Source organism: Artibeus jamaicensis, unplaced genomic scaffold (genome assembly GCF_021234435.1).
Source record: "Artibeus jamaicensis isolate MK-2021 breed Jamaican fruit bat unplaced genomic scaffold, CSHL_Jam_final contig_233, whole genome shotgun sequence".
Classification (NCBI taxonomy): domain Eukaryota; kingdom Metazoa; phylum Chordata; class Mammalia; order Chiroptera; family Phyllostomidae; genus Artibeus; species Artibeus jamaicensis.
In genome coordinates, this window is record NW_026521486.1 from 22,709,207 (window position 1) to 22,736,880 (window position 27,674).

The window sequence follows — 27,674 nt, forward strand, 5'->3', positions numbered from 1 at the left end:
AGAAAACTGTACTTGCACAACAATAAAAAAAGTTTTAAAAAACCCAGTGTGGATACTTTTCTTGCATATGTGCATGCTCTCTTTCCCCATCAAGAAACATTTCCATGGGAGTTGCTAAGTCAGCAGATAGGGACATCTGAAAAGCGTTTGACATGCATCAGGAAATTACCTTCAGAGAGGTTGTCCATTTTGTTTCTCAAGGAGCGACATGTCCCTACCTCCACAGTCACAGCACTGAATAGTGTTAATTTTTAAAAAATCCCAATTAGATAGAAGTATTCTGTTTTTCTATCAATACTGCTCCCATACCTGTGATCCCAAAGATGTCTTAATAGAATGATAAAAAGAGGTGAAATGATCAAATGGGTAAGAGAATTTGGAATGAAACCAGAAAAAAAGGGTGGAGTCCAAAAATTTGTTCTGTGAATGTCACCACTGAATACTGAGTCCTGGCTTTCCCCCGAGACAGGTATTATGGACTGGCTGAGGCAGTACGAATGTTTCAGGGAGAAGTTAATTTACGGAAGTGAATGGTAGCTGTACCCTGGTCCACCACCTTAGCCTGAGGCCCCCGGTAGGTGATTGACGGGAGCTTCAGTGGTAGCTCCACGCCCTGTCTCAGGACTTAATACATATGGTCCAGCAAGGAGCAGATCTGTTGATTCTTAGAAGTCTATGTTACCTACAAAGATGTGAGCTGGGCTCCTTCTAGGAATATTGGCTCTAACCCCAGCTATTGCACAAAAACTCTTCCGTAAGTGTTTGATATCTGTCTACCTTTCTCAAATATAAATCTAGGGGAGACGAGATAACCTTTGGTTTATTTTAACTTCTTTTTCATCTTTTGCCTTTTTTGGTTGTGTTTCTCCTTTTACCCAAGAAAGAAAAGTTGAGGCCCAAGAGGAAGCGTTTAAAAAACATAATATTAAAATATAGCGGACTCTCTGTACTCTGTTCTCTGTAAAAGGACTAATTTCCTCCTTAGTACCCTAGACACAGGTTCTCATTGATGGCTTCCCGATTGTGGGAGGTTTAAGGCTGTGCACTGAGTTGTTTGTTACTTATGTTTTTCCTCATGGACAACAATGTTCATAAAGGCAGGGGCACAGACTGTTCAATTCTCGGTGACATGCGATTGTTCATGAGAGGGCTTAATTCTCCATTGAATGGATGAATCACGACTGTCTGGAAGTCCTTTTCCTTCATTACTAGGAACTACCTGGTGACATTACCAGCCCAGCTGAATTTTCCCTCAACTCAGAAGGTTTGCTTGGATCTGAGCCCTGAGTACTATGGTGTAAAGTTCACTATTACTCTGGAGACCAAGGGCAAGACCCAGAAGTTGCTTGAACACCATGGGTCGAGGAAGAGGCACTTACATTGTATGTCTTTTTTGGTAAGCACAGACTTACCCCAACTCTAATTCCTTACTTTTCTAGTCCCCTCCTTAGATACTCACTATAATCTCATTTTAATTATGCTTTCTGTCATTTTACTTTTGTCTTTTACATTTTACTTACTTACTTAGACTTATTTCCCCAAGCCTCAGTTTAATTTCTGGCCATAACTCATCCATAATTTCCCTAACTGTAAGTTTTCTTTTTTCAGTTCTTGACCTTAACCTCTGATTATCATTTGCCATCTTCCTGGCAACTTGTTTTACTCAGTTCTTTCCTTTCACCCTCCCACTCTGGAGTTGAGACCAGTAGACCCCGTTCCCCAGTCTCCTGCTCCTCCCTAAAGCACCCTCTCTTGGCCAGATACCACCTCCTGCAGGTGACACAGAATAAGTGTCTACAATTCAGGTGTTGGGAACCAGAAATAACATCAGCTTTGAGGGAAAAAATTGGTTCTAATTCAGAGGCAGAGGAATGGCATCTTCGTACAGACTTACAAACCTATCTACAACCCAGGGCAGCGAGGTAAGAGGCACACTTCCGGGATTAGACAAAAGGGGGCGGGGGGAGAGTGACAGGTACTTGTAAGCATGGGTTTTGTGATTGGTGGTCAGCGTATGGAATAATGAATGCAGAAGAGATGAAGGGCTGTGGGGGAAGACGTGTTGAGTGGATGCCCCCTGTTTCACAAGCCAAAGAGCAGTGAGTGGAGTTGCTACTGTGGTGTATTTCTAACACAGAAGTACACATTTCTTCTGGAATGAAGCTTGGCAAGTGTCACTGAGTTGTCTGGCCCTCCAGGAAGCTGCTTGTAGATGAAATATGCAAACACACATTTGGCTTCAGCCCCTGTTATTTGTTCCTTCTTGCTTAGAGGGGTAGTTCATTCTGAGGTTTCAGAGTCAGCAGCCCTGAATACAAATTGCTTGAGGGCTTTATCTTTCTCTGTGACTAGGTGTTATTGGGATTATTTTTTAAGTAGAACCTGATGAGGTTTTGCTGACTCAGAAGTGTGTGTGAGGCAGTAGAAAGGTGGAAGAAAGGAAGGTTCTGAGAAGGGAAATATCCCTTTTGCTAATGAAGCCCGTTTCCTTCTAGTGCACTTCCGAATTCTCACCCTGAACAGCAACTTTGTTCCAATGAATGACAAGGTGAGAATTTAGTTGGGAAGATGGAAAGAGAAAGGAGTAGGGCAGACTCAGAGAGATTAGGAGAAAGGAGAGCTTCTTTCCAAGGGTGTGAGGAGGTGAGGCCCTCTGAGGTGCAGAACGCAGGCGGGAAATTGAAATACAAGTCTAAGTCCTCGTAGCCCCTGTCTGCCTGTACACAAGCAGATGGATCTTGTTCTCGGGTCCGAGAGATGAAAATGACAGGTTAGCGTTCTTGAGAGATGGTTACCTTCCCTGTTGTTGTAAAAGAGTTTCTGCAAATTTTGAGAATTTCTGGGAATGACACAAAGGCACTTTGCAGTTCAAACATTAAGAAGCAGTTCATGAGTGAGTTTAACCAAAGGAAGAGATAAGAACATTCGCCCTCCTCATCTTTTTTTGTTGTTGTTGTTTTACTACGAGGCAAGGTAATTTATAAAATAGACAATTCTCTAAGGCAACATTGAAAAGTACCAATTTATAAAGTAGACAGTTCTCTTAAGACAACATTTTAAAAGTACCAGAAGTAAAAATGTGGTAACATTTGATGAATACTTAAATTTTCCTTGAACTCCTCGAGCCCTAGGATCATAAGCCTTATGAGAGAGAGGGCTGACCTTCATTCAGGGCTCACGCCTTTTCTGCATGCTTATGAAATACTTAGTTCTCACGCGCCCCTGCTGCCTTCTTTCTCCTTCAGTCACGGCCAATACATTCGAGGGAATCTTTTAAAGATCGTTATGGGGAAAGCATTGTTTTTACTTCTGTCTCCATGTTCTCAGAGCTCCTGTTTCCTTTCCCCACATACAGAGAGGCTATGTACGGGCTTATTGATCAGTGGCCTCCCCCACCACTGCTTTCTTCCCCAATTTGGAATTCTGTTTCGTTTCTCCTTCCTGTCATCTGTATCCTTTCTTTGTCAAAAGTTTGGTATAATATGCAGTAGTAATTGTTTAACCGACTGTTGATCCCAGAACTACAAAGAGGAAGTGCTAAGGTGAGAGTGTGGCCAGAGCCAAAGTCATCTCAGCCTCTGCAGCGCCTTTGAGGTCGATCTCATTAACGACCCTTTCTTTCCCTTGCCTTTCCCTGCTCATTCGATGCTGTATTGCTCACCTGTGTTCTGATTTGCACTGTTATGCTCTGATGTAAAACTGCTCCTTCCTCTCCACTCCATTTCCCCAGCCAGCGCTGCACCCCAAGTTCCAGTTCGAAACACTGAACATTTGGAACACTGAAATTAACAAAAGGAATTTAACTAAGAAACTGAGAGACAAAAATTCTGGGTATGCAGAGCACAGCGTTTTATCCTCGAGTAACTAAAGTATACTCGAGATTAACTGGCCCTGCCTAGTTTGGTTGCTACACCCTTTCATTCAGAAACTTCAGGCAGCTTCCAGTTGGAAATACTATCTTTCTAGTTGAACATTTGTTTCCTTCCAGAGCCTACTTCTGGGTAACTGGTATCATCCTTGCTTATTGGCTCCCTATATGAGACAAATACTTTGTTATCTGAGGAAGTGTTCTTTTTCTGGAATTTATAGGATTCCATGATAACCTCAGTGATATTTGTCTTTTTTAAAAAAGATTTTATTCACTTACTTTAGATAGAGGGGAAGGGAAGGAGAGAGGGAGAGAAACATCTGTGTGTGGTTGTCCCTCAAGGGCCCCGTACTGGGGACCCAGCCTGCAACCCAGACATGTGCCCTGACTGAGAATCGAACTGGCGACCCTTGGTTCTCAAGCCCGTGTTCAACCTACTGAGCCTCACCAGCCAGGGCAATACTTGCCTTCTTATTGCCTATATAGCCCTGGTTTGTGCCAGTCCTGTCCTTCCTTGGGGAATAGCCCACCCCAAAATGTGCTGCTTTGCATCGTGGATTATTTTGAGCTGAAGACAGATAAGGCTCTGCAGACTCAAGAAAAACTTTTACTACTCCCTTGACTGGCTAAAAGAATTTAGGTAGGTGGTTTGTGCCAGAAAGAGCTATTATCAAAGATAATTTTCTTTTCTTAATCTGAAAGGCTTACTTGCCTAGAGGGCAAACATCTGATTACCGAACTTGTGCTCCTCTCACCTTTCTGTGAAGTGGCCTCCTCCCCTTTGGAACCGCAGACCCCTGTGCCATTCCTTAGCTCCAGATGGTATGTAAGCCTCAGTTGCCTCACTCCTTTTGAGTCTCATTGTTTTTGTGGTGCTCCTATGTACATAATTAATTTTTTCCTGTCAACCTGTCTTAGGTCATTTTATTTATTAAACTAGTCAAAGAACCTAGAAGGGAAAACAGAAAATGTTTCCATTCCTACAATCTTTCTCTCTCACTTTTTGGCTTTCCTGGAGAATTGCCATTATCCTTGGTATCATGGCTAATGCTTGTATTTAGTGAAGCTCTGCGTCTTCACTGGTCAGCATCGCATGGTTCGTGGCCTAAGAATCAAAGACAAGCACCCACTAGATTCCACGCCATCTCCCTTCCACGTGAGACCCAAACCGCACCCTCTGCAAGGCCCCATATCTAAATTCCACCTCTCAACCTCATGTAGTCACGAGCCCTTTGAGGGGTATGTAATGCTAGCTGGAAAGCACTGAGTCCAAGAAATGTACAGCCTCTAACTAGACTTTTAATTATATTCACATCCAAGACATTGTAATTATCTAGTTCCCTGGTCATGGTTTTGTAAAATTTTAACAATTAGAATTTTAAGAAATCAAAATATTCTACACAAACAGAGACAACACAGTAAGAAGTAGTTTTCTCACAGAAAAATTATCTTGAGCAGTCATTTTTGTTTTTAACTTTTTAAAAAAATTATCTTTAGATGAGAAGGGAAGGAGAGAGGAAGAGAAATATCGATGTATGGTTGCCTCTGTGCATCCCCTGTTGGGAACTGGCCTGCAACCCAGGCATGTGCCCTGACTGGGAATTGAACCGCAATCCTTTGGTTCGGAGGCCCGAGCTCAATCCACTGAGCTACACCAGCCAGGGCTGTGTTTAACTTCTAATTATTAGAATTTTCAAGCATAACACCAAGATTCAACTTTTGTTATCATTTTGCTACATTTGTTTTAATCTATCACTTTTTGCTAATTTAAAAATAAGTTGCAGACATCATAACATGTTACTTCTAAATACGTTAGCATATATTTTCTAAAAAGAATGTCTTAAATAATCATAATATTATTATGACACCTAAGAAAATGAATAATTATTTAATATCATTTACTATGCAATCCTAAATCAGTTTTCTCCAAATTTTCAAACTAAGAGACCAAAAAAAAAATCTATGCATTACAATTAATTATGTTTAAAATTTTTCTTAATATAAAATAATTCCTTTTATATTTTTATTATGTTGACTTTTTTTCCTGAGCGATCAGGCTAAATGGCTTTTAAAATGTCCTCATTCTGAAATATGACACTGACTTTAAGCAGGGGTCCCCAATCCATGAACGGTTTAAGGAACTGGTCCATACAGCAGGAGATAAGCTTGAATGTAATGCACTTGAATCATCCTGAAACCATCCCTCCCACCCCTGTCCAAGAAAAATTGTCTTCCAGGAGACCAGTCCCTGGTGCCAAAAAGGATGAGGACTACTAATAAGGAAGCCTAACTTCTCTTACAGAATATTTGACGGTCTTAATTTGTCTGATTATTTCCTTATTGTGTAATCTAATTTGTTCCTCTATCTTCTCGAAGTAGGTGTAAGGTCTTAACTAGATCTAAGCTAAACATTTTTGGCAAAAATACTTAGCAGGTCACACTGTGAACCTCAAATGTATCTCTTCAGGAAAGAAGCACAGAACTTCCGTTTTCCCACTATTAGGGATGGTGAGTTTGATTACTGGTTAAGGTAGCTTAACTTCTCCGATGCAAAGTTATATCTTTTCCTCTGAAACTGGCAAGTGATTTTGAGTGATACTCATACCTGGCACAATGACGGGTTCCCCACCAACTTAATGGTTTTAGCAGCTATTTTCTTAAGGAAACTACACACGATCCTTTTGTTAGAACTCTTCTATTTATTTATTTCAAATATTTTATTTATTTATTTTTAGAGAGAGGGGAAAAAAGGGAGAAAGAGAAAGAGAGAAACATCGATGTGCAAGAGATACATCAGTTGGTTGCCTGTCGGATGCCCACAGCTGGGGAGCTGGCCGGCAACCCAGGCACGTGCCCTGACTGGGAACCGAGCCAGCGATCTTTTGGATTGCGGGCTGGCACTCAATCCACTGAGCCACACCAGACAGGCTGGAACTCTTTTAAACAAATTATTTTAGAAATTGTTTTGCAGTGCTTAAAAATAAAGTTTCTACCATGGCATTCGAATAGCAGAGGAGGGGATGGGAAATAACTGGCTTCAAGAAGAGGTTTAAACAGTGTGGACACTGCTGATGCTCACACTTTCTGCAAGAGCTATCACAGAGCACCAAGGGATGCTGAAGCTCCACTTCTGAACTTCAGACACTTCTGAAGCTCCATTTCTTCCAATATTTTGGAGACTGGCAATCCCTTTGAGGAAAGCTCTTCTCCTTCCCCAGTCAATAAGCTTTTGCCCCATTGTGACCCTTATCAGAGCACAAAGAGCCGTTTGAAAGGAAGGAGTGGCCAAGGAGGAAGAAAGAGGCCTTTGTGAACTTCTTGCTTTCAACAACCCTATAGTCTTACTGCTTACCCTGTTTTAATGGTACATTGTCTGGTTTTCTTTTTCAGTATTCCATGGTGGAACTGCGGGTAAGTAGAAGTTCCTCCCTCCCTCCCTCCCTCCCTCCCTCCCTCCCTCCCTCCCTCCCTCCCTCCCTCCCTCCCTCTTTCTCTCTTCTCTTCTCTTCTCTTCTCTTCTCTTCTCTTCTCTTCTCTTCTCTTCTCTTCTCTTCTCTTCTCTTCTCTTCTCTTCTCTTCTCTTCTCTTCTCTTCTCTTCTCTTTCTGTCAGTTGTGGAGAAAGAGGAATGAAGGTTTGGTGCTAAACTGGGAAAACAGAAAGAACTCTGAGATCTTGGCCCAGAGCCTGGGACTCTGCCCAGCACCGAGTGCCCACAATTCCACCTACGTTGTGCCTATTCTCTTTCCTCCGCATTCCCCATCCTCTCAGACCTGTAAGGAAAGTCACTGACCTCAGCTGTGACTAACCCTCCCACTCTGATTCCTGAAACTTCTCTGTGCCATGCCAGTTCACCTGGTTCTGTTCTGTGAGTTTTCAGTAATAAGCTCTTGTCATAGACCCTTGACAGTTGAACATGACATGAATGCCTGTGAGAGTGTTAAGAAACAAAGGGCCTAGAATTACGAATTCCCCACAGCATCCCTTCCATTTTTCTGTTAATTACGTATCTCTCAGGAATCTTACAATCAATCCCTTCAGTGTTGTTCCTTAATAGGGACCAGAAATAGAGAAAACATCCTTTGTAAATGACATTCTAAATACCACCTGGTCGTAACACCTCAGGACTCAGTCTGATCACTTGAAACCACAAGTGCCCTTTTCTTTCCAAATGGGGGCTGACCCTCTAAGTAAATTGATCTCGTCAGTAATGAAGAAAACTATAAATAACCCAGCGCACTGTTCTTCCTTGGCACAGACCATAGGGAGAATTCTTTATGTGCCCTTTTCAGTGCAAAGTGCAGATCAGACAGGCAGGCACATCACCAGGTTTCTTTTTAAATGGATATAGGACCCAAATAGCAATAGGATTGCACAGTGGCTGGAAGTGGTACCTAAGCAAGGGATTGTGGAGCTACCCTTCCAACTGGCACCAGAGGCAATGCTGGGCACCTACACAGCGGCAGTGGCTGAGGGCAAGACCTTTGGCACCTTCAGTGTGGAAGAATATGGTAGGTGGGAGAATTATGAAGTCAAAGAGGAATGTTGGATACAGTCTGGTCACAAAATCAGCAAAGATAAAGTAAAATCTACTACCAGGAAGGGTATTTATTCATCTTTTAATCAGTGCTAAACCAGCTGATAACTTCAGTAGCACTTTATCTAATAAAGCCCCCCTTAATTAATTGATTAACTCATTAAATGGTCACCACTTTTACCCCCACTCTTCACTACCTATCTGGTCAAGTTCTCCTATTCCTTTTCCATTTTTTGGTACTCTCTCCAGTGTTGCCTAAGTTTAAGGTGGAAGTGATGGAACCCAAGCAGTTATCAACAGCAGAGGAATCTTTCAGGGTAAAAATTTGTTGTAGGTAAGAATAAGCTCTGGAGCTGGTGGACGTTAAAGCTATTTTGAGAAGGATGTTGAGGGAGCCTTATGGAGAGATGGAGGTGGTGGTTAAAACTTGGCATGTTTCATGTAGTCCAGAGTTGTGACTTCTCCAAGAACACACTTCCTAATTGTGTTTCTGCTCTTACTTCCCATTGCTCACTCAGTCAGCATGATTGATTTTCAGTTTACTTTGTGCTGAATGGAATATTGAATCTCATGAAGAAACAGGAGTAGGAAAAAAGACACTATTCCATCCTTTGGATGATCCTTATTGTGTAGTGGCAGTACTCTAAGGCTTTGAGTTAGCAGGGAGGTGAGTGAGAGCTGGAAAAGAGTAGGATTGTCAGAGTACTTGCCAAAGGTGGAGTTGGGGAAAGAAGGAAAAGCGGTGTTTGGGGACATAAGGGTAGGACCTCAATTGGAATTTCCCAACTCTGACTCCTCATGCCTTTCTGGGTTAGGTACACCTATGGAAAACCCATGGTAGAGGCCGTACAGGTATCAGTGTGTCAAAAGGCATATACTTACCACTTGGGAGGGGCAGAATGAGAACAGAGAGATACCTGACAAATGCAGCAACCTCTCTGGACAGGTGGGTAAGGAACCTTACCCAAATGTCCTACAGAGTAAGTGAGCACAAACATAAAACAGTGGTACAAGGCCCAGAGAAGAAAACATTTCACATGATTATTATCCCAGTTCCAAAGAACAAAGCAGTCTTCTTTATCCTAAACAAAGTCTTTTAGAATCTACCTTGTAATCTACCTTGATTCTTTTAGAATCTACCTTGATTCCACCTTGTAATCAAGAAATGAACTTCAACCCTTGGGAGATAGAATTCTTCTGTTCTGCAATTGGTTCTTTTCCTTTTGTCCTATTTTGGAGCTTCAAGTTTGTTCATGATTATATACATACAGGTGTATACTCTGCATGTGCAAGTGTATACTCTGTGTCATAAAGGTTTTTCTGTCTTAAAGATGGAGAAAATAAGCTGTGAAGATGAGAAATTGCTCCTTTTTGCTGCACACTATGAAATGGAAGTAGTGATTGCATTATTCATCCTCTCCCCCTCTCTGACTTACTAGACTGACAAAGCCCAATGCTTCTCAGCTTCTGTGAACATGTCCACCTTCAACCTCACTGGTTATCTGTACATCCACAGCATCAATATTGTGGCTACTGTGGTGGAGGAAGAGACCAGTAAGTGCTTGGTTCATCAAGAAAAAGGAAAGGAAAGGGGCTGTTGCAGGGAAACACCTACTCAGAGGATTCCAGATCTACCTTTGTTTGAGTTTGGGAGCGACTTCCTAGTTCACAAAGGGAAACGCCAGATTCCCATCTGCTATCCACACCTATTTCCCCCAAAGATTTGGGGAGGAGGAGTTGGTTTGGATCTTTGGCTAGAAATATATTCAACTTCATACTTCCAGAGGCGCCATCCTTTCAGAGGTTTTATATTAAATGTAAAGATGAGGATTTCAGGCATTTAGATTAATGTACATCTGGTTTTCCTCTGCAGGCATGGAGGCCAATAGCACTCAGGATATCTACATTTCTTCACAAATAGGATCAATGACCTTTGAAGACACCAGTGATTATTATTACCCCTATTTCCCCTTCACTGGGAAGGTGTGTTAAAGCCTGTCTCTGCAGAGACAAAAAAAAATTTAGCTGTTGCCTCCTTTCTGTTGACATCTAAAAATAAAACTAACAGCATTGTTCTAAGTACTCTATGGATATTTACTTATTTAATCTCTGCAATAATCCTGCGAAGTAGACACTGCTATTGTCCCCATTTTACAGATGAGAGGCAAGAGAGGTTAAGTGATTTTGCCCGAGGTTCTGTAGTTAGTAAGTGGAAACTGTGCCAAAAACCGGGCAGCCTGCATCTAGAATGTACACTTTTAACTCCCTACGTTGCACGGCCCCTAATCCCACATGAGCTGTACCTTGGAAATTAATGTTACTCTGGTGCCCTTCCTAGTGCCAAAGGCTCACACTCTAATGTTCAGATATTTGAATTTTAGGGCTGCAAGGTACTTGGAAAAATCATTTAGTCTGCTCTCCTGCATCTAGGCAAGGTTATCATCAAACTTTCCTGGACAGAGAGCCATTTATAGATCCTTATGCATTTTTTTAGAGAGTTTTAAATTTCCTTTGTAAATATCTCCTTTCTAATATTTACATTGACCCTCCTCTCCAGCTTATCTTTCTTCACTTCTCAGACATCTGGTCAACACAATAATGTACATGTTTAGATCCATTTATGCCTTAGTCATCTTTTCTCTAGACTGAGAGTAGATCCAGATTTTCTTAGAGCCTAATGATTATACAATTTGGGAGTGGAAGAGGATCATCTTTAAGAAAATGAAAGGAAAATGCTGTCCAGAGCCTTAGGAAGAGCCTGTGCAAATGAAAGGCCCTAAGGCTTCGTGAGCTACTTGGCTACTGTACTTCTACTCCAGGCTAAGCTACTGCTGTTTGTTTTTCAGGTCCTCAGAGATCCTAGTTTCCAATGCTTGAGTGCATTTGCCTCTTTCTGGACTCTTTCCTGAAATGTATTCTTAGAGTTTCTGTTATCACGTCACTTTACCTCATATTCAAACCTACTTCAAGTCTAACTGTGGTGACCTTCACCCCTCAGATAAGAGTTAGGGGCCATGATGGCTCCCTCCTCAAGAATCATAGAGCATTTCTGATGATTTTTGGCATAAATGCAACCATCAACCATGTCCTAATTACTGACGATGATGGCCTTGCTTTCTTCAAGCTGGACACGGTTAATTGAAATGGGACAGACATTTCTCTGGAGGTAAGCACTGGGGAGGACCAGCAGAGACGGGTTTGGAGGAACATTTCAAAATGTTTCTGTTTCTTTCCCCCCCCTTCCACCTCCATTTGTAATTCCACCATCCTCATTTACCATCTGCAGCCCAGTTGGCAAGATCTTTTTCTTAGATCTTTTTTACTTTTAAAATCAATAAAATAAATGACCATTCAGATCAAAATTGCTCTTTATACTAATTCATCTTATAACTTATTCCATCCTGGTCTAGAGTTGTCTTCTTCCTGTTGTCCTCTTACCTCTCCCCCGTTATTCATAAAAATGACAAAGAAGAAAACCCTAGACTTTGGATACTTATAAGGTAGGCTACTTGTATCAGTTATCAACTGTCACACAAGGCTGCTTAACAGACAACTACAAAACTTTAGTATTATACAACCCAAACCATGTATTCTTGGTGCATCTGGGGTGCTTAAGTCAGACAGGCAGCTTGGCTTATCTTGGTGGATGTCCTTACGTGCTTGTGGATTGGCAGGCTGGAGGCTGGCACTCCACCTGTCTCATGCTCCCACAAGCCATTCAAGTATGTTCTCATGGCAACGATGAATTGCAAAGCAAAAGTGGGCATGCTTTTCCAAGCCTCTCCTTCTCTTGCATGTGCTAACATACTATTTCCAACAAGTCATGTGGCAAGCCCACAGGCAGACTGAAAGGTTATGTGGTAAAGGATGTTGATGCAAGGAGAGATGAAAAAGGAGAGGTAGAGCCATTAATGGAATCACTCAGCTACACTACCTAAGCAAACACATGCTCTTTGCCTTGTGGATAATTATTTCTTTAGGTATCGCCTGATCACTCTACTTAGAAGTAATTATTTTTAATCCTCTTATCCTTTATACCTACTTTCCTTGTCCCGGAGATATATTCTTTAATTGCTCTATAACCTTAGTCATGCTTATCTACCCCTGAGGCATCAGTCTGTGAAAGTGTTTCATCAGTGCCCTGGCTGGTGTGGCTCAGTCAGTTGTGCATTGTCCTGCAAAGTGACAGGCTGGTGGCTCGACTCCCAGTCAGGGCACATACATGGCTGGGTTTCAGGTTCAGTCCCTGGTTCGAATGTGTATGAGAGGCAACCAACTGATGTTTCTCTTTCGTATCAATATTTCTCTCCCTCTCTTTCTCCCTCCCTTCCCCTTTCTCTAAAATAAGTAAGTAAGTAAGTAAGTAAATAAATAAATAAATAAATGTTTTTTTTTTTAACTATATCATGAAAAATTTTCCATTACTGGACAACTAAAATTCAGCCCTTGTTTTACTCCCCTTCATGCTAAAATGCTGCTGCATAACTGGTATGGACTTCTGAAATATCTTTGGCTGAACTTCTAGGAAAATATCTACATGCCATTCTTAGGCAGGGAAGATTTGAGAGCGGTCTATTTGAAAATCATTTAAGTCCATGAGGTTAATATGGTTGGGGTACATGCTAAAAGCGCTTTTCCCCCCATCTTTCTCAGGGAAGATTCCAAATGGAAGATTTGGTATATAATCCAGAACAGGTGTCTCAGTACTACCAAAATGCCTACCTGTACCTGCAACCCTTCTACAACATAACTCGAAGCTTTCCCAGAATCCACTGGTTAAGTGGCATCTTGCAGTGTGGGCAGCCCCAGGAAGTGCTGGTGGAGTATCACCTTGACCCAGCTGATGCAGACCCTGACTGGGAAATCGCCTTCTCCTACTACGTGAGACTGGGGAACGGATGAGGGCTGGTGAAAATGCGTCGGGTGAAAGAGAACGGGGAGAGCGAACTGGAGAGGGCGGACAGGCTGTCCCGACACAGACACTGCAGGCCATGTAGATAATTTCAAAGATTTTAGAAGCCACATTTAAAAAAGTTAAAGGAACAGGTGAAACTAATTTTTAAAATATATTTTATTTTAATTCAGTATATCCAACATATCATCAATGTACAATAGGTATGAAGGAATGGGGAAAATGAGGAATAAATAACTTTGGAGCAAGATCCCAGGGAAATTGTATGGGGAAAGAAGATGAGGAATTAACAGGAAAACGCTGCTGGCCCAGGCTGAAAGGGAGCTGGGTGGGCGGGTCGGAGGGAAGGTAAAAAGAGGATGGGATTCAAATTTTATTCTGTTAGTATTTTAAAAAAGATGGCATAGGATTAAAATTAACATTGATAGCAGCCTTGTTGGGGAAATAAAATCACAATTTATAGCCTAAAAGGCTTGTGCAAAGATACACAGCTTTATCAGTCACCTCGGTGATAGTGAGGATTAGACTCCAGTTACGCTCCAGTTTGGTGGTCCCGAGTCTCCTCACTCACTTGTCACCCTCTCAAAGTCTCTGAGAGACTTTCTCCCCGCTGAGTCATCCCTGTCTTCTATCATTCCCGTGCTTTCATCCAGCTAACACAGTCATCCTGACAGAACAAAGTAAGGAGGGACAGGTAGGGACTAGCAAGTCAAAATGATAATGCAGGCGCTGTTGCCAGGGCAGAAGTGTGGGGAAACCCAGGAGAAAAGTGGAGTGGGGGTTGCTCAGCGTGGAAGGGCTGAGTGTCAGACCATAGTCTGAGGAACCAGTCGTAGAGCCCTTGACTGGCACCAGAGGTGACAGGCTTCTCAGGAACAATGTCACTGAATCAGCTTCAGGTGAGTGTGAACAGAGTGAGTTAGAAAAGTTTTCTCTTCCAGAGTCTAGTCACTCAAAGCAGTTTGTGCTGTACTCATTTCTATGGAATTTTGAATTGAGTGATAATTCTTTTAAAAGTTCGTGAGGATGGATTTTAGCTAAATTTATGTTACCAAGACTATAAGAAGATAAAACCTGGAGATCTTTAAGAAATTACAGACAACCGTCTACTGTGAAGGCTGTCTATTTGGCTTCAAGGCAATGATGATCTTTGTCTCCTTCCACCAACCCCCATGGTTCTCAGGCAGCCCTTCCACTGGAGGAAGAGTCATCAGGACCATTGGCCGTGTCTGGCATTTGACAGGCTAAAGGATGCCCTGTGAAGTATTGAGTCAGGCTTGGGAACTATAAAGGAGACTCCCCTATAGAGAGATTCAGGGATACTCCTACTTGAGAAGTAGGCTCAAGGTTAATCTCCATAACATCTATGCTGTTGATATTTATTTTCTGTTTCCTAGTTCATAGGGAAAGAAAGTTTGGAGATGGAGGGATAGAAAACCTGAACTCTAAAAAGAAAGGTGAGTGTTTATGCTTCTCTTGGAAGAGAAAAGAGTATTTTAAACTTCCAAGAAACAGTTCTTTTACATAGAAGTGATGAGAACAGAATAGTAACAATAACCAGAGAAGAACAGGAAAACAAGAAGTTGCTTGTACCATGAGGCGTGCTGCTGGCCCAAAGAGAAGTGCAAACATATGGTTGGATGGCACGGGTGCGTGAGTGCACTCATCCCTGTGTATCCTCGCTTCTTTTTCAGGACTGAAAGGCTCCTTCTCTCTCTCACTGACATTCAACTTCAGACAAGCCCCTGATCCTTCCCTCGTGATCTACGCCATTTTTCCCAATGGAGCTCTGATAGCTGACAAGACTCAGTTCTCGGTAGAGACGTGCTTTGACAGTCAGGTAAAGTGGCAGTTGAGGAGGGTGAATAAAAGGTCTGGGAGTGGAGAAAGGTCTTACGTATGCTGGAGTTGAAGATATGGCAGGAGCAGGGAAATAAGATATCATTGAAGTTGGGTGTGATGTTGTATTTATAGTGCCTCTAGTATCTGTGGTTGCACTCTATCTCTCTCCTCCTTCTTTTTAAAAATCATGCTGGAGCCCTGACCAGTGTGACTCAGCTGGGCCTCATCCCACAAAGGGGAGGGTCACTGGTTTGATTTTCAGTCATGGCATATGCCTGGGTTGCAGGTTCAGTCCCTGGTCGGGGTGCTTATGAGAGGCAACCCATTGATTTTTTCCTCCCTTTCTTTCTCCCTCCCTTCTCCTCTTTCAAAATAAATAAATAAATTTTAAAAATGTTTTGTTTATTTTTAGAGCAAGAGGAAGGGAGCGGAAAAGAGAGGGAGAGAATCATCCATGTGTGGTTGCCTCTTGTGTGCCCCCTACCGGGCACCTGGCCTGCAACCCAGGCATGTGCCCTGACTGGGAATTGAACCAGTGATCATTTGGTTCACAGGTCGGCACTCAACCCACTGAGCCACACCAGCTAGGGCTAAATAAAATCTTTAAAAAATAATTAAAAAATAAAAACTCATGCTGGGAAATCCCATATACGGCTGTTCCAAATATAGATATTCCATATGCTGTCATCTTTTCTACTCTTCACTGTTTAAACATTCTACATCATTCTACTGTGCTGCTCACTTTTCTCAACTCTATCATAAGACACTGGTTTTTAAGGGCTAGACTGTACATAGGAAAATCAGTGCAAAAATGAAAGAGCAGGCTGAGATACCATAGTTGGAACATATTGACTGATGATCCAAATTATATTTATTTCCTCCTCCTCTGTAAGCTGACATGATTCCCAAGTTATATTTTTTGTTTTCCAGGTTTCCCTTGGCTTCTCACCTTCCCAGCAGCTTCCAGGAGCAAATGTGGACCCACATCTGCAGGCAGCTCCTGGGTCCCTGTGTGCAGTCCGGGCCGCTGATGAGAGTGTCTCACTACTGAGGCCAGAGACAGAACTGAGCAACCGCTCTGTGGGTAGTCTGCTAAGAGGGTGGGAAGAGGGAGTTGACAGAGAAGACAATTCTACTGTATTAGAATAAGGGGTAGATTTCAGGGAGTGGGGGAGGAAGTCTTAGGGCAATAGTGCGCCACCATAAGGTGGTAGAAAAGCAGGTGTGAAAATGAAGGTGGAAATGATGGTAGGAGAAGGGCATGATTAATAGGGACATAGAGATAAGGAAAAAAGATGAAGTAAGAAATAAGGGTGACAAATAATAAAAAAAGGTGAGATAAAGGTTAAAAGTTTAAAAGGAAAAGAGAAAGGAAGGGGTTATGATAAAGTAAATATAGAAAGAATCGTGGAGTAAGGAAGAGAAATAATATGGGAGTGGTGAGCTATGGCACCACAATCTGAGAGAAGTTTTGCATCCGATGTCACTGTGTCAATACTTTATTTTCCTCTTTTGTCTCAGGTCTATGGGATGTTCCCATTCTGGTATGGCTACTACCCCTGTCAGGTGGCTGAATATGATGAGTATCCAGTGTCTGACCCTGGGGACCCTCTTCGACCCCTCATTCTTTGAGTGACTGAAGAGCGTTGGAGCAAGCGTTCAGCTACGTGGAGGCCCTGGTTCTCTAAAGGCAGGGACCTTTTCAGTTTCTTCCGCGTAGATCTTCTTACCCATTTTGTTCTTATAGAAATAATGGTAGTGGGAGGAGGAAAGCAAAGTCTGTATCTAAAAAAAACAGAGAGTCCTGTGGCCACTGATAGATAAAATCCTGAAACTCCTGATATGTGAGGTAGCCTCTCCTATGCTGAAAGAAGTTGCCCAACTGCATTGGAAGAGACCCACTGTGAGGGGTTGAACACCTAGTCTTCCTCTCTCAGGGGTCCCCCGATATTGATTTCCATGGGATTAGTCAAGAAGGAGAATGAGGAAAGGTGGACCAGCAGTCTCTTTTCATTATTATAAAAAAAATATTGCACCTATTTTATGAACGGAGGTTGGGGTGCTGTGGCCCAAGCCTGACCAGGAGGCCTCTGACAGAACTCTGTCTTGTTCATCTTTGTATTCTCTCTAAAAATGCCCGATTCTTCATCATGCTCACTGTATTTTTGTTGGATTGATTGAGCTAACATGGTCCTGAGCCTCTGAAAGTTCAGAGTCTAAATCAAATAAGAATATTTTTGACAGATATTTGAAAGGAGCATGAAACATATTTAACAGTGAAGTAGGTTTAATTGAAAGCCTTTCACACTGGCTGGAACAGAAGTGAACCAATCTTGGTGGCTGAGTATTGGGTAATAATCACCAGTGTCAACATTAATAAGAGAAGAATGTCTTGGTTGAACCCTTTGAGAATGCAATTCCTAGGCAGTAGCCCTTATTGTAAGGGAAGAGACTTAACATTTTATTCTCTGCTCTCTTTCGCACCTATTAGAACATGGGACTGAAAATACTGTCCAATGCCAACATCAAGAAGCCGGTAGATTGTAGTCATCAGTCTCTAATAGAAAGCACCGCAAAGTTGAAGGTAAGCTACCTCTGCAGCTAGTGGAGTCACTGAGCTATTTAGAATCATGGAACTCTGAAAGCTCCCCCTTCACCTCTGGTTCTTGTCCTGAGCCTCTAGCCTCAGAATGACAACAGGCTGTGGGTAATAGGTGCAGGCAGTTGCCCAAAGATCTCTCTACCTGGGGAGGGCCTTTGAAGTCTGAAGGCCTTATCTATTCATTCCCTGGCCAAATGTCCTTGTCTGTCACTGGCCTTGTGACTAGTAGTCCCTTCATCTCAGTTTATTTCACAACAGAAGTCTTCTGTTTTCTAGCATTTCCTTATTTGTAATCTCCTTAGGCAGTGGTCCTAAGGAGATTACTGGGTTTGGGGTTCTTGCCTTTATTAATGTTGTCAGAGGATTCTTAGGTCTGCCAGTACTTCCCAGAGACTTGGCTCTGGGATCTGCTTCCTATTAGGTAAGTGACACGTTGATGGTATAGCACGATCATAGTGTGCGGAGTCTGCAGAAAACTCAGGATCAGATGATTTCTAAGTGAATCTAAGTCTCAAGCCAAGAAAGTTTAATGGGGATAAGGGAACAAGTCTCTTTTCTGAATTCTTATACAACCACGTACAATCACTCAAAACACATTCACACACCTTCACATTTACATAGAACAGACAGTGCATTCTCATTTCAGATCCACAAAACCTTAAAGGGACATACTGACATTAGTTTAGGTCTTGCTCACTGCTTACCTGCTCATTTTGACAAGCCATAAGAATGCGTATCTTCATCGACTCAGAGGATGCTGGTCTCTCTTTCAGATACATTTGCACATACATGCCCACCCACAGTTACCCCCTCCAACATACTCTGGCACCAACAGATAAATGAGGAATTTATTTATTTGAGTATGGTTTGGGGAAGATTTGATCATATTTACACAGGCAGGGTGCTTCACTCCTTTGGGCAAGGAGAGGGAGTGAATGGAAAAGCATGAGCTTGAAAATCACATTAACCTGAGTTAGAATCTCAGCTGCACCATTTACCACCCACGTGAGCTTGAATAAGTTCATGAACAAGCCTGATCCTTCTTTTCCCTTTGTGATAATAACCTACCTCTCAGGACTGGTGTAGGGGATGATATGAAGTCCCCAGCACAATATCTAGCTTATAGTAGGAGCCCTAAACACGTTAGGTCCTTTCTTTACTCTTGCTCCCTTTCCAAATCTCTTCCAGGTTAAAATTTGTCCATTTTGACTGTATTTGATTCATACCTCTGGGATGGCACTTACAATACTATAACTGTACTCCAGCTCACCATCTCCTACAGTGCAATGTGAGCTCCTTGAGGACAAGGGCTATGTCTTTTTTATTTCTGTTCCCACCGAAGTTCCTGAAGCATGATTGATACTCAGTACATATTTTATACATTTGAATAGAACTCCATGGATGAAATACAGGTGTGCATGGGTCATTTAGTTCAGGTTTTCTGGCTTATGAGCTATATGGAGGGGTCAGTAAATATAACTTGAAAAATGATACCAGATTGTGTGTGTTTGGGAACGGCTTGGTGACTTGGAGGGTGGTGAACTTATATGCAGTGTGGGAACTTAGAGATTGAGTCTAAGTATTGCAGGTTTTGTTACATCACTCACCATCTCCGGTGACATGGTTTTTGAAAGCCCTAAACTCTCTCAGGTGGCCTAGGTGCCTTTCTGTATACCGCAGCCTCTTGTACATTCCCAATATGGTAGTACTATGTTATTTTGTTTATAATGTATTATAATTGTAATGTATTGTAATTGTCTGCCCCTCTGACTATGAGCTCTTTGAGGTGGAGACTGTGTTTGACTTACTGTGGTCTCTCAGGCCACAGAGTAGATACCCACTGAGTGATAGCTAGTACATGTTAAGCAAATGATAACAACTCCTAAGCATTTCTTCTACCACCACCTTCTTTCTCCCTTTTTTTTTTGGATCCCAGGAGACATTATGGGCACAGCCCTGCAGAACCCAGACAATTTGGTGCAGATGCCCAGTGGCTGTGGGGAGCAGAACATGGTGCTTTTTGCTCCCATCATCTGTGTCTTGCAATATCTGGAGAAGTCAGCGCTGCTGACCAAGGAAATCAGGTCCCGAGCAATTGGTTTCCTGGAGCAAAGGTGAGTTTGTTCGATCTTCCTTCTTGGACACCTTCTTGGGGGCCTATGATAGTTTGATAAGATGCTGGGAGGTTCAGTCCCTGAAATGTCCCTCACCCTTGAAAGTCATGGGGGTGTTTTTTGAAGTTGTCACTGTGATCTGAAACCACATCTGGCTTCCCAGGGTACCAGAAGGAGCTAATGTACAAACACAGCAATGGCTCATACAGTGTCTTTGGGGAGCAGGATGGAAATGGAAACACGTGGTAATATTGCCCAACACTCAATGCGTTCTGTACCCTGGAGCATAATCCCTGAGTGGAACTATTCCTCTGCCTGTCCCTTAAAGCCCATCCTTCTTGCACTCTCTCCTCCACTCTCATTCTGCTTACTTCAGCCGCATGAATGGTTTGCTCTCTGACCTTGTGCCTCCCCAGTTCTTGTTCCTATTAATGCCTATAAATGCCTCCCTTTTCCAGGCCTTCAAGGGCATTATATTTCCTCAACTTCCCTTCTGGAACCATATACCAGAATAAACTACAGAACTATTGCACCCTCGCCTACAAATCCCCCTTCATGCAATGTTTCCCTCTTTGCCCAGACAGGCTGACAGCCTTTGTCACCAAATGCTTTGGCCAAGCTCAGGAATTCATTTTCACTGATGACAAGAACATCTAGGATACCCTCTAGTGGATGGCAGGAAACCAGCTCCCCAGTGGCTGCTATGCTAATGTGGGGAAGCTCATTCAAACTGGCTGTGAAGGTGTGGATCTGCCTGGGGGCCGGCTGCCCACCACTGTGTCTGACGCTTTTCTGCTACGTATTTAGGTTTAGGGAATTGGACCTCTGATGGGGCAGAGTCAGATGAGCTGTTGTTCACTCGGCATAGTCTCTGGTGACTTGGCCAATATACGTAACCATTCTGAGCCTCAGTTTCCATGTCTGTGAAATGAGAACATATTCTAGAACTTGGTTCTCAAAGCCTGATTCCAGACCCATAGTATCAGTGTCATCTAAGAACTTGCTTGAAATACAAATTTTACCCCCAACTCCAGACCTACTCGGAGAGAGTCTGGGGGTGTGGATCAAAATTTGTGTTTTAATAAGCCCTCGTGATTCTGATACTTGCTACAGTTTTCTTTTTTAGATTTGATTATTTATATTTTCATCCTAAAAATTGTTTATATTTTTTATACTTGATATTCAATATTATATTAATATCAGGTATATACTAATAGTGTTTAGACATTTATATAACTGACCCCCTTAATTTGTCTTGTAATCACCTGATATCATGTATAGATATTACTGTACTATTGACTATATTCCCTGAGCTTTACTTTACATCCCCATGACTATTTCCATACTTGCTAATGCTTGATAACTGCTGGACTAGAATATTTCTTAGCCTTTCACTATCTCTAAATCTGAAGCAAAGGCATTTGCTTTGGCAGGGACTAACAGGCAGCCCAGTGTCTTTTGTAAAAGGGTTTTACTCTTTGCTGGACATTGTTCTAAGTACTTTGTTTATTTGATGTCATTTAATATTTATAATGAATCATTGAGCTAGGTACTGGTATACCACTCTTTTTTTAAAGATTTTATTTATTTATCTTTAGAAGGGAAGGGAAAAAGAGAGGGAGAGAAATATCAATGTATGGTTGCCTCTCATGCATCCCCTGCTGGAACCTGGCCTGCAACCCAGGCATGGGCCCTGAATGGGAATCCAACCATGATGCTTTGGTTCACAGGCCTGCGCTCAGTCCACTGAGCTACACCAGCCAGGGTGATACCACTCTTAATCACATTTTACAGATGAAGAAACTAAGGTTCAGAGATTAAGTAACTTGCTCCAGGTGAATGCTAAGGAGCGGTAGCACTAATTGAACTACAGCAACCGGACTCCAGAGACACAGCGCGCGCCCACTCACTGCCTTGCCTGTCCCCTCCCAAACGCAGTGGGTGGTGCTGATGCTGTAGGATAACTTGTTCAGTTCAGAACACACCAGTGAAAGGAAGATTTGTATGAACTTTGCTAGAGAAATTATTTAGAGTGGTATTGTAGGTATCAAAGGGCCTGTAATAAAAGTCTAGAGCATTGAAAAAAAGAAAACTCAGTGTAAGATTTGTTCGTACTCCTTATGCAGAATCTGATCAGTGCCCCTACCCCTACCAAACAGCTTTCTTCTCTTATACTGTGTCAAATACACCCGGGAGTAAGTATAAGCCAGGACCTGATTGGAACAAGGCCCAGAGGATTTTCTCCCCCTTTCTGATTAGAGCTGTCTAGTCTATCGACTATCACATGTGCAGTCAGTCTTAGTGGTCTGCACAGGAGCTCCAGAGTTCAACTTCCTACGTTCAAATCCCAGTCCTGATGATCAGCTGTGCAGTCTTCAACAAGCTACTTAACCCTTTTATGTGTTTTTTCCTTTTATTTACACAATAAGGATAATAATTTAGATGAAATATTTTTTAAAACTTGCTAAATCTTTCTGTGAAAGACATTAAACAGGGAAGATGTCACTTAATCTTCCCAGGGGGAGAGGTGGGCTTTGTGCTGCATGAGGGGACATCCATCTGAGGAGGCTCCGAGTTTGTAAGAATCTGAGAATAAGAGTCTTTTTATCCCCCTCCCACACCTTCCTTTTTAACCTCCCATGGTTTCTAACCTTCTCCTAGGGAGCTGATGACCTCCTGTTACGTCTCTCCGGCTGCTGTTTAAGGTTGTGCTGTTGTTGAAATCCACCCAGTTCCCCCTCCTGTGTGTCCCGGAGGCTTGGGGCGCTGTCAGCCTGTGGGAAGGAGTGTGTTTGTTTGTGTTAAATAATCCATCCATTGCAGGGAGGGAGACTATTCTGTCATTTGCACACAATCCTCGCCTGGGCTGGCTGCTCGCCTGACTCACGGCCTCCCTGTTTCCCTCCAGGGTGGTGTTGACGATGAGACCTCCTTGACCGCCTACACCCCGGCTGCCTTGCTGGAGATGAAACAGACCATAGATGTGAGTTTCTCTGGCTCCTCTTCTCTATGGTCATATTATTTGGCCTATTTATAGAGAAATTTACCTAGTTTTGTCCCTAGTCAGCCTTTTGAACTCAAAGGAGATATGATTTCCTTATCACTTCCCATTTTATAAGAAGTGCCTTGTAAATTCACTTCTTTTCTTTCATTTTTTAGGACCCAGTGGTGAGTCGGGGTCTGCAGTTTCTCAAGAATTCTGCTTCCTTCACCACCAACCTCTACACACAGGCCCTACTAGCTTATACGTTCTCTCTGGCTGGGGAGATGGACATCAGAAACATGCTTCTGGAACAGTTAGATTGGCAGGCTATCATCTTAGGCATGTGGTCATGTTACGAGTTTTTGGAAACTGAAAATATGCTGTGAATTATCTATAATTTTTCCTAGTCTCCATAGTTCCACATATATTCAATTCTAGGATTCATTTTAGTAAAAGTTGTTGTCATAAAATGATTGTTGAGAGTTTTGTGGGAAAGCCCAGGTAAGTCCTCAAAGGCACTGCTACACTTGTAACATGAAGGAAAAATGAATGGGAGAAGCTAGTCAGAAAACTTCCTGGAATTGTAAAATCGCCCTTTTGCAGATATCTAATAATTTGTTGGTGTAAGACCCTTGAAGTTGATGGGGTAAGACTAAAACTTAGAGATTTCTCAAGGTCCCTTTAAAACTTTGGATGTATGTAGGAAAATATTTGCTATTCTAACAGATCTTACGAATAAAATATTAATGCGTTTTATTTATCCAGCTGTGTACTTAAAATTATACTTCTGGGAAAAAGTTTAATTGCAGCTCTCTTTGGTACAAATGCCGTCGCCAAGTTGCCCTCTCACATGGACTCTGGGTGGTTCTGGGCCATGACGTGGGTGTTTCAGACAGTGACCCCTGTCCCCGGTGTGTGGTTTCATGCGGTTATCTCTCCTCCATTATCTTGCATGGCAGGTTCACGTGCTTCCTGCTGTGTTCTTCCAATTTGATTGCCTTCTGTGGGTTATTTATTTATTATCAATAAACATATTTAGTTAGATTTCTAGCTTTCACTCTTCTCACTTCTGTTTGTTCTTCTTTGTCTTCTGACCCTTGGCTGTCACTGAGGGCTTTTTTAAAAAAATTTTTTTTAAATTGATTTTAGAGAAAGAAAAAAAAAAACCCAAACATCAGTTTGTTGTTTCACTTATTTATGCATCCATTGGTTGATTCTTGTATGTGCCCTGGCTGGGGATCGAACCTGCAACCCTGGAGCAGCAGGATGATGCTCTAACCAGCTGAGCTACGCGGCCAGGGCCATAGGTCTTTGATTTGGTCTCATACTCTATTTGCTCGCCCTCATTAACATTTCTTCTATGGTTTCTCAGAGTTCTTAGGCATGCTCTGCCATATTTATTCTTCTTAAAATGTTAAACCTTTAAGTAAAATGAATACTAAAAATTAATACAATTTTGTAGCTGTCGGGAAATCTGGTTTACCTGAAGCATAGTGGAACTCAGGTGGGAAAGGCAGGGTAGGTTCCTATCATGAAGGGCCTTGCATATCAGACTCAAGTTTGTGCCTGATACTGAGGAGCTATTAATTTGTTTCAGAAAGCTCAGTCTGTCACTTGGTGAATAGGATGATTTAGAGGCTGGAAATCCTGGATTTGAAAAGATCAGGGGGTTATTTCATTTATTTAGGTTAGGGTGAAGGAGAAACTGAATTAGTGGGGTGGCACTGGGGGAAAGGGCATGACAAATGTAAATAATGACGTAAAAACGACCGGATGACACCAAAGAAAGTCGTCATTAATTCATTCGTTCTGAAATGTTAAAACCTACCATTTCCAAGTTGCCAAGGATATAGAAGTAAACAGGAAAACATACAGAGGTTATATTCTTGTTGAAATTAGGGCCAGTTTTACAGAGGGTATAACATGTAATTTAGGCCTGGGAGAACGAACATATTTTAATAGGTAGAGTGTCCGGTAAAGATGTTAAGTATACTGAGCTGACGTATGGTAATAACTCATTTGGAACTTTAAAATATTATATGGGACTCTGCTTCCTTATTTCAGGGAAATTCTTGACCAAATATCAGGAAAGATTTCTTTCTTGTTGATCCCTAAATAATTATAATATATAATTTTAAAAAGCAGTGGATCAAGTGTTGAGAACTCTCAGTGACAGATATATGCCAGGTTTGTTTCTCAGTAAAATCCTTGGCTAATCTAAGAAGTTACATATCCCCCAACCAGTTTTTTGAGCTGACGTTGTGTCCCATTCCTTGAATTGCTTCACATGCCCAAGCAGTGAACCCTCCATGGCTCTACCCTTCACGGAGGGGAGACAAAAACATTGTCAAGCTGCACAGGCGTAACTTATTCACAGCTTCCCCAGCATGGTGACCTGTCTTCTTATTTTTACGTGATAGTGTAGTATCTAAATATGGCTGTTCTTTTTCATTTGGGATAGGAGGGAATGGATTCCTTTATTCAGTAATAGATATTATTTTACCAAGTGTCAAGCCTGTAGAAATTCTCAGCACAGAGTGAGATATGACAGTTTTGCTGAACACCTCATTCTTTTTTTCTTTCCCCTAGTTGCAATTTATATAAATAAAGATCGAATGTTTTCAGCATGAAAAAGTTTGAAGTACATGATGCTACACAGTCTTACTGACAGGTTACCTGTCTTGTTCCCAGATGAAGAAAAGGTCATCACGTGGCATAAAGGCTAAGAAACCTTGGCTGGCAAGGAAGGATTTCCTCAAGATTTCCTAACACCCTTTCCAACTGTGCCATGAAGATTATGACAGTTAAATAATTTGAAAACTGTGCAATTTCTAGGACTATCCAGTTGCTGCTATTTCCTCCTCAAATAAGGAAACTGTAAAATATATACTGAGCACATATCCACTTGCTTCTAACAACAGCCCATTTGAAGCTAGGTTTGGTTGCCAGATATGTATATATGAGATTAGCCTACTGACCGATGGATGTTCACTAATAACTTGATGGAGATTTTTCTATACAAGTGAGACACTATGATTTCTATGTCAGCTTCCCCAGTGCCCATGAATGTGGTTCTTAGATATTTAAAAGATTTATCATCTAAGCTAGCAAACCGCCACCAGATTTGTAGGTTATAGTGTTGTTTGAGGTTAATTCCAATGGCTCACAAAATGGTAAGCATATGCTTGATCGTGTTCCTCAGGATACTGTAGTTGCTCTCCAAGCTCTTGCCAAATATGCCACCACTGCCTACGTGCCATCTGAGGAAGTCAACCTGGCTGTAAAATCTGCTGAGAATTTCCAGCGCTCTTTCAATGTTCAGGCTGCCAACCGGTTGGTATTTCAGCAAGAGACTCTGCCCAATGTCCCTAGAGTGTACACCGTGGAGGCCACGGGCCAGGGCTGCGTCTGTGTGCAGGTAAGGGGAGATCCAAGAGAATGAGTGTGTGTTGCAAAGGAGAGTCTGAAGGCATCCTCAACTCGAGTAGAACCTTCTCTCTATGTACCTCATTTATGACAAAAGTGGTTTCAACCATACAATTTCTAAAGTTCTTCTCAACTCAAATTTATTTTATTTTTACTAGATGGTGCTGAGATACAGTATTCTCCCTCCTAAAAATGTGGAGACCTTTAGTCTTAGTGTGGAAATGGGAAAAGCTAGATGTGCCCAACCAACTTCATCTCGATCCTTGACCCTCACTATCCACACCAGGTGAGGGAAGCAGAGGCTGTGGTGGGGGCACCTGGATCTCAGAAGCTGAGTTGGGATTTGTGTACATGTGTGTTTGTGTGTGTGTTGGGAGTGAGTAGGCTGAGAGGGAAAATCGTAGGCTCGCGTAGGCTTTTGCTTCTTTCTGCCCTCAGTTACGTGGGGAGTCGCAGCTCTTCCAACATGGCCGTCGTGGAAGTGAAGATGCTTTCTGGGTTCAGGCCCATGGAGGGCACCAATCAGTTAGTAAGTCGCTTCTCTTTTCTTCATTTAATAGCTCCCAGGGGACCTACTGTTATCATTAAAAAGCTGGCAAGACGGCATCATAGTATACATACACAACTCATAATTGCGTTATCTAAATGAAGTACAAAGGTGCACCAGACATATGAAATGGAACCTGGAATAGTCTTTGTTCCTTTTCTTACCTTTCCACAGTATGTGCTGTTTCCTTCATCATGACAGAGCTGTGGGAGGTGCCCCTAGGGCACAGGGGAGGCTCGGATCTCAGTCTCCTTTTTCCCTTCTTTCTTATTCAGCTTCTCCAGCAACCACTGGTGAAGAAGGTTGAGTCTGGAGCTGACATACTTAACATTTACTTGGAAGAGGTAGGTACGCAAGAACCGGAGCAAAGAGCTTGATTGTTTATGTTTTGCAAATTCCCTTCTAATCTGTATATACTAGAGTGCCGTGCACAGGGATGAGCGTCCGGAGTGACTGAGTTCACAACCACGGAATGAGTTCTGCCTCCACACTGGTGTTACCACAAAACAGCCTCGTGTCCTTCAGGGCGGCACCGCCTCACAGGTACAAAATGTGAGCCATCCATGCCATTTAAAACTTTGTGATGGCACATTTTAAAAAGTAAAGAGAAACAAAGTTAATTTTAATGCAAATATATTTTATTTAACCTTATAGACCCCAGATATTTTTATGTCACCATATAATTAATATAGCTAGTGTTCATGAAGTATCTTCCTTCTTTATTTTTTCTTACTACCTCTTTGAAATCCAGTTTGTGTTTTACTCTTCCAGCACATCTCAGTTCTGACCAGCCGAGTTTCAGGTGCTCAGCAGCCACCTGCAGCCGGACAGCTCCAGAGTGTAG

At 42.3% G+C, this 27,674-nt stretch overlaps 1 protein-coding gene across 1 annotated transcript; it reads left to right on the forward strand.

Moving 5' to 3' along the window:
• The first annotated feature begins 690 nt into the window (after window positions 1-690).
• On the forward strand, window positions 691-27,674 carry A2ML1 (alpha-2-macroglobulin like 1). The gene is given in 34 exon segments (XM_053662156.1): window positions 691-758; window positions 1,213-1,396; window positions 1,761-1,836; window positions 1,839-1,922; window positions 2,496-2,548; window positions 7,259-7,279; window positions 8,219-8,378; window positions 8,654-8,738; window positions 9,220-9,286; window positions 9,288-9,350; window positions 9,844-9,958; window positions 10,278-10,387; window positions 11,403-11,570; window positions 13,058-13,285; window positions 14,714-14,744; window positions 14,747-14,773; window positions 15,011-15,156; window positions 16,089-16,238; window positions 16,680-16,874; window positions 17,650-17,742; window positions 18,063-18,181; window positions 19,582-19,589; window positions 19,697-19,882; window positions 20,038-20,119; window positions 20,459-20,618; window positions 22,783-22,857; window positions 23,034-23,239; window positions 23,461-23,503; window positions 26,060-26,275; window positions 26,442-26,569; window positions 26,722-26,812; window positions 27,106-27,174; window positions 27,251-27,373; window positions 27,602-27,674. Coding segments are annotated over 33 exon segments (3,540 nt in total). The 3' UTR covers window positions 27,284-27,373; window positions 27,602-27,674.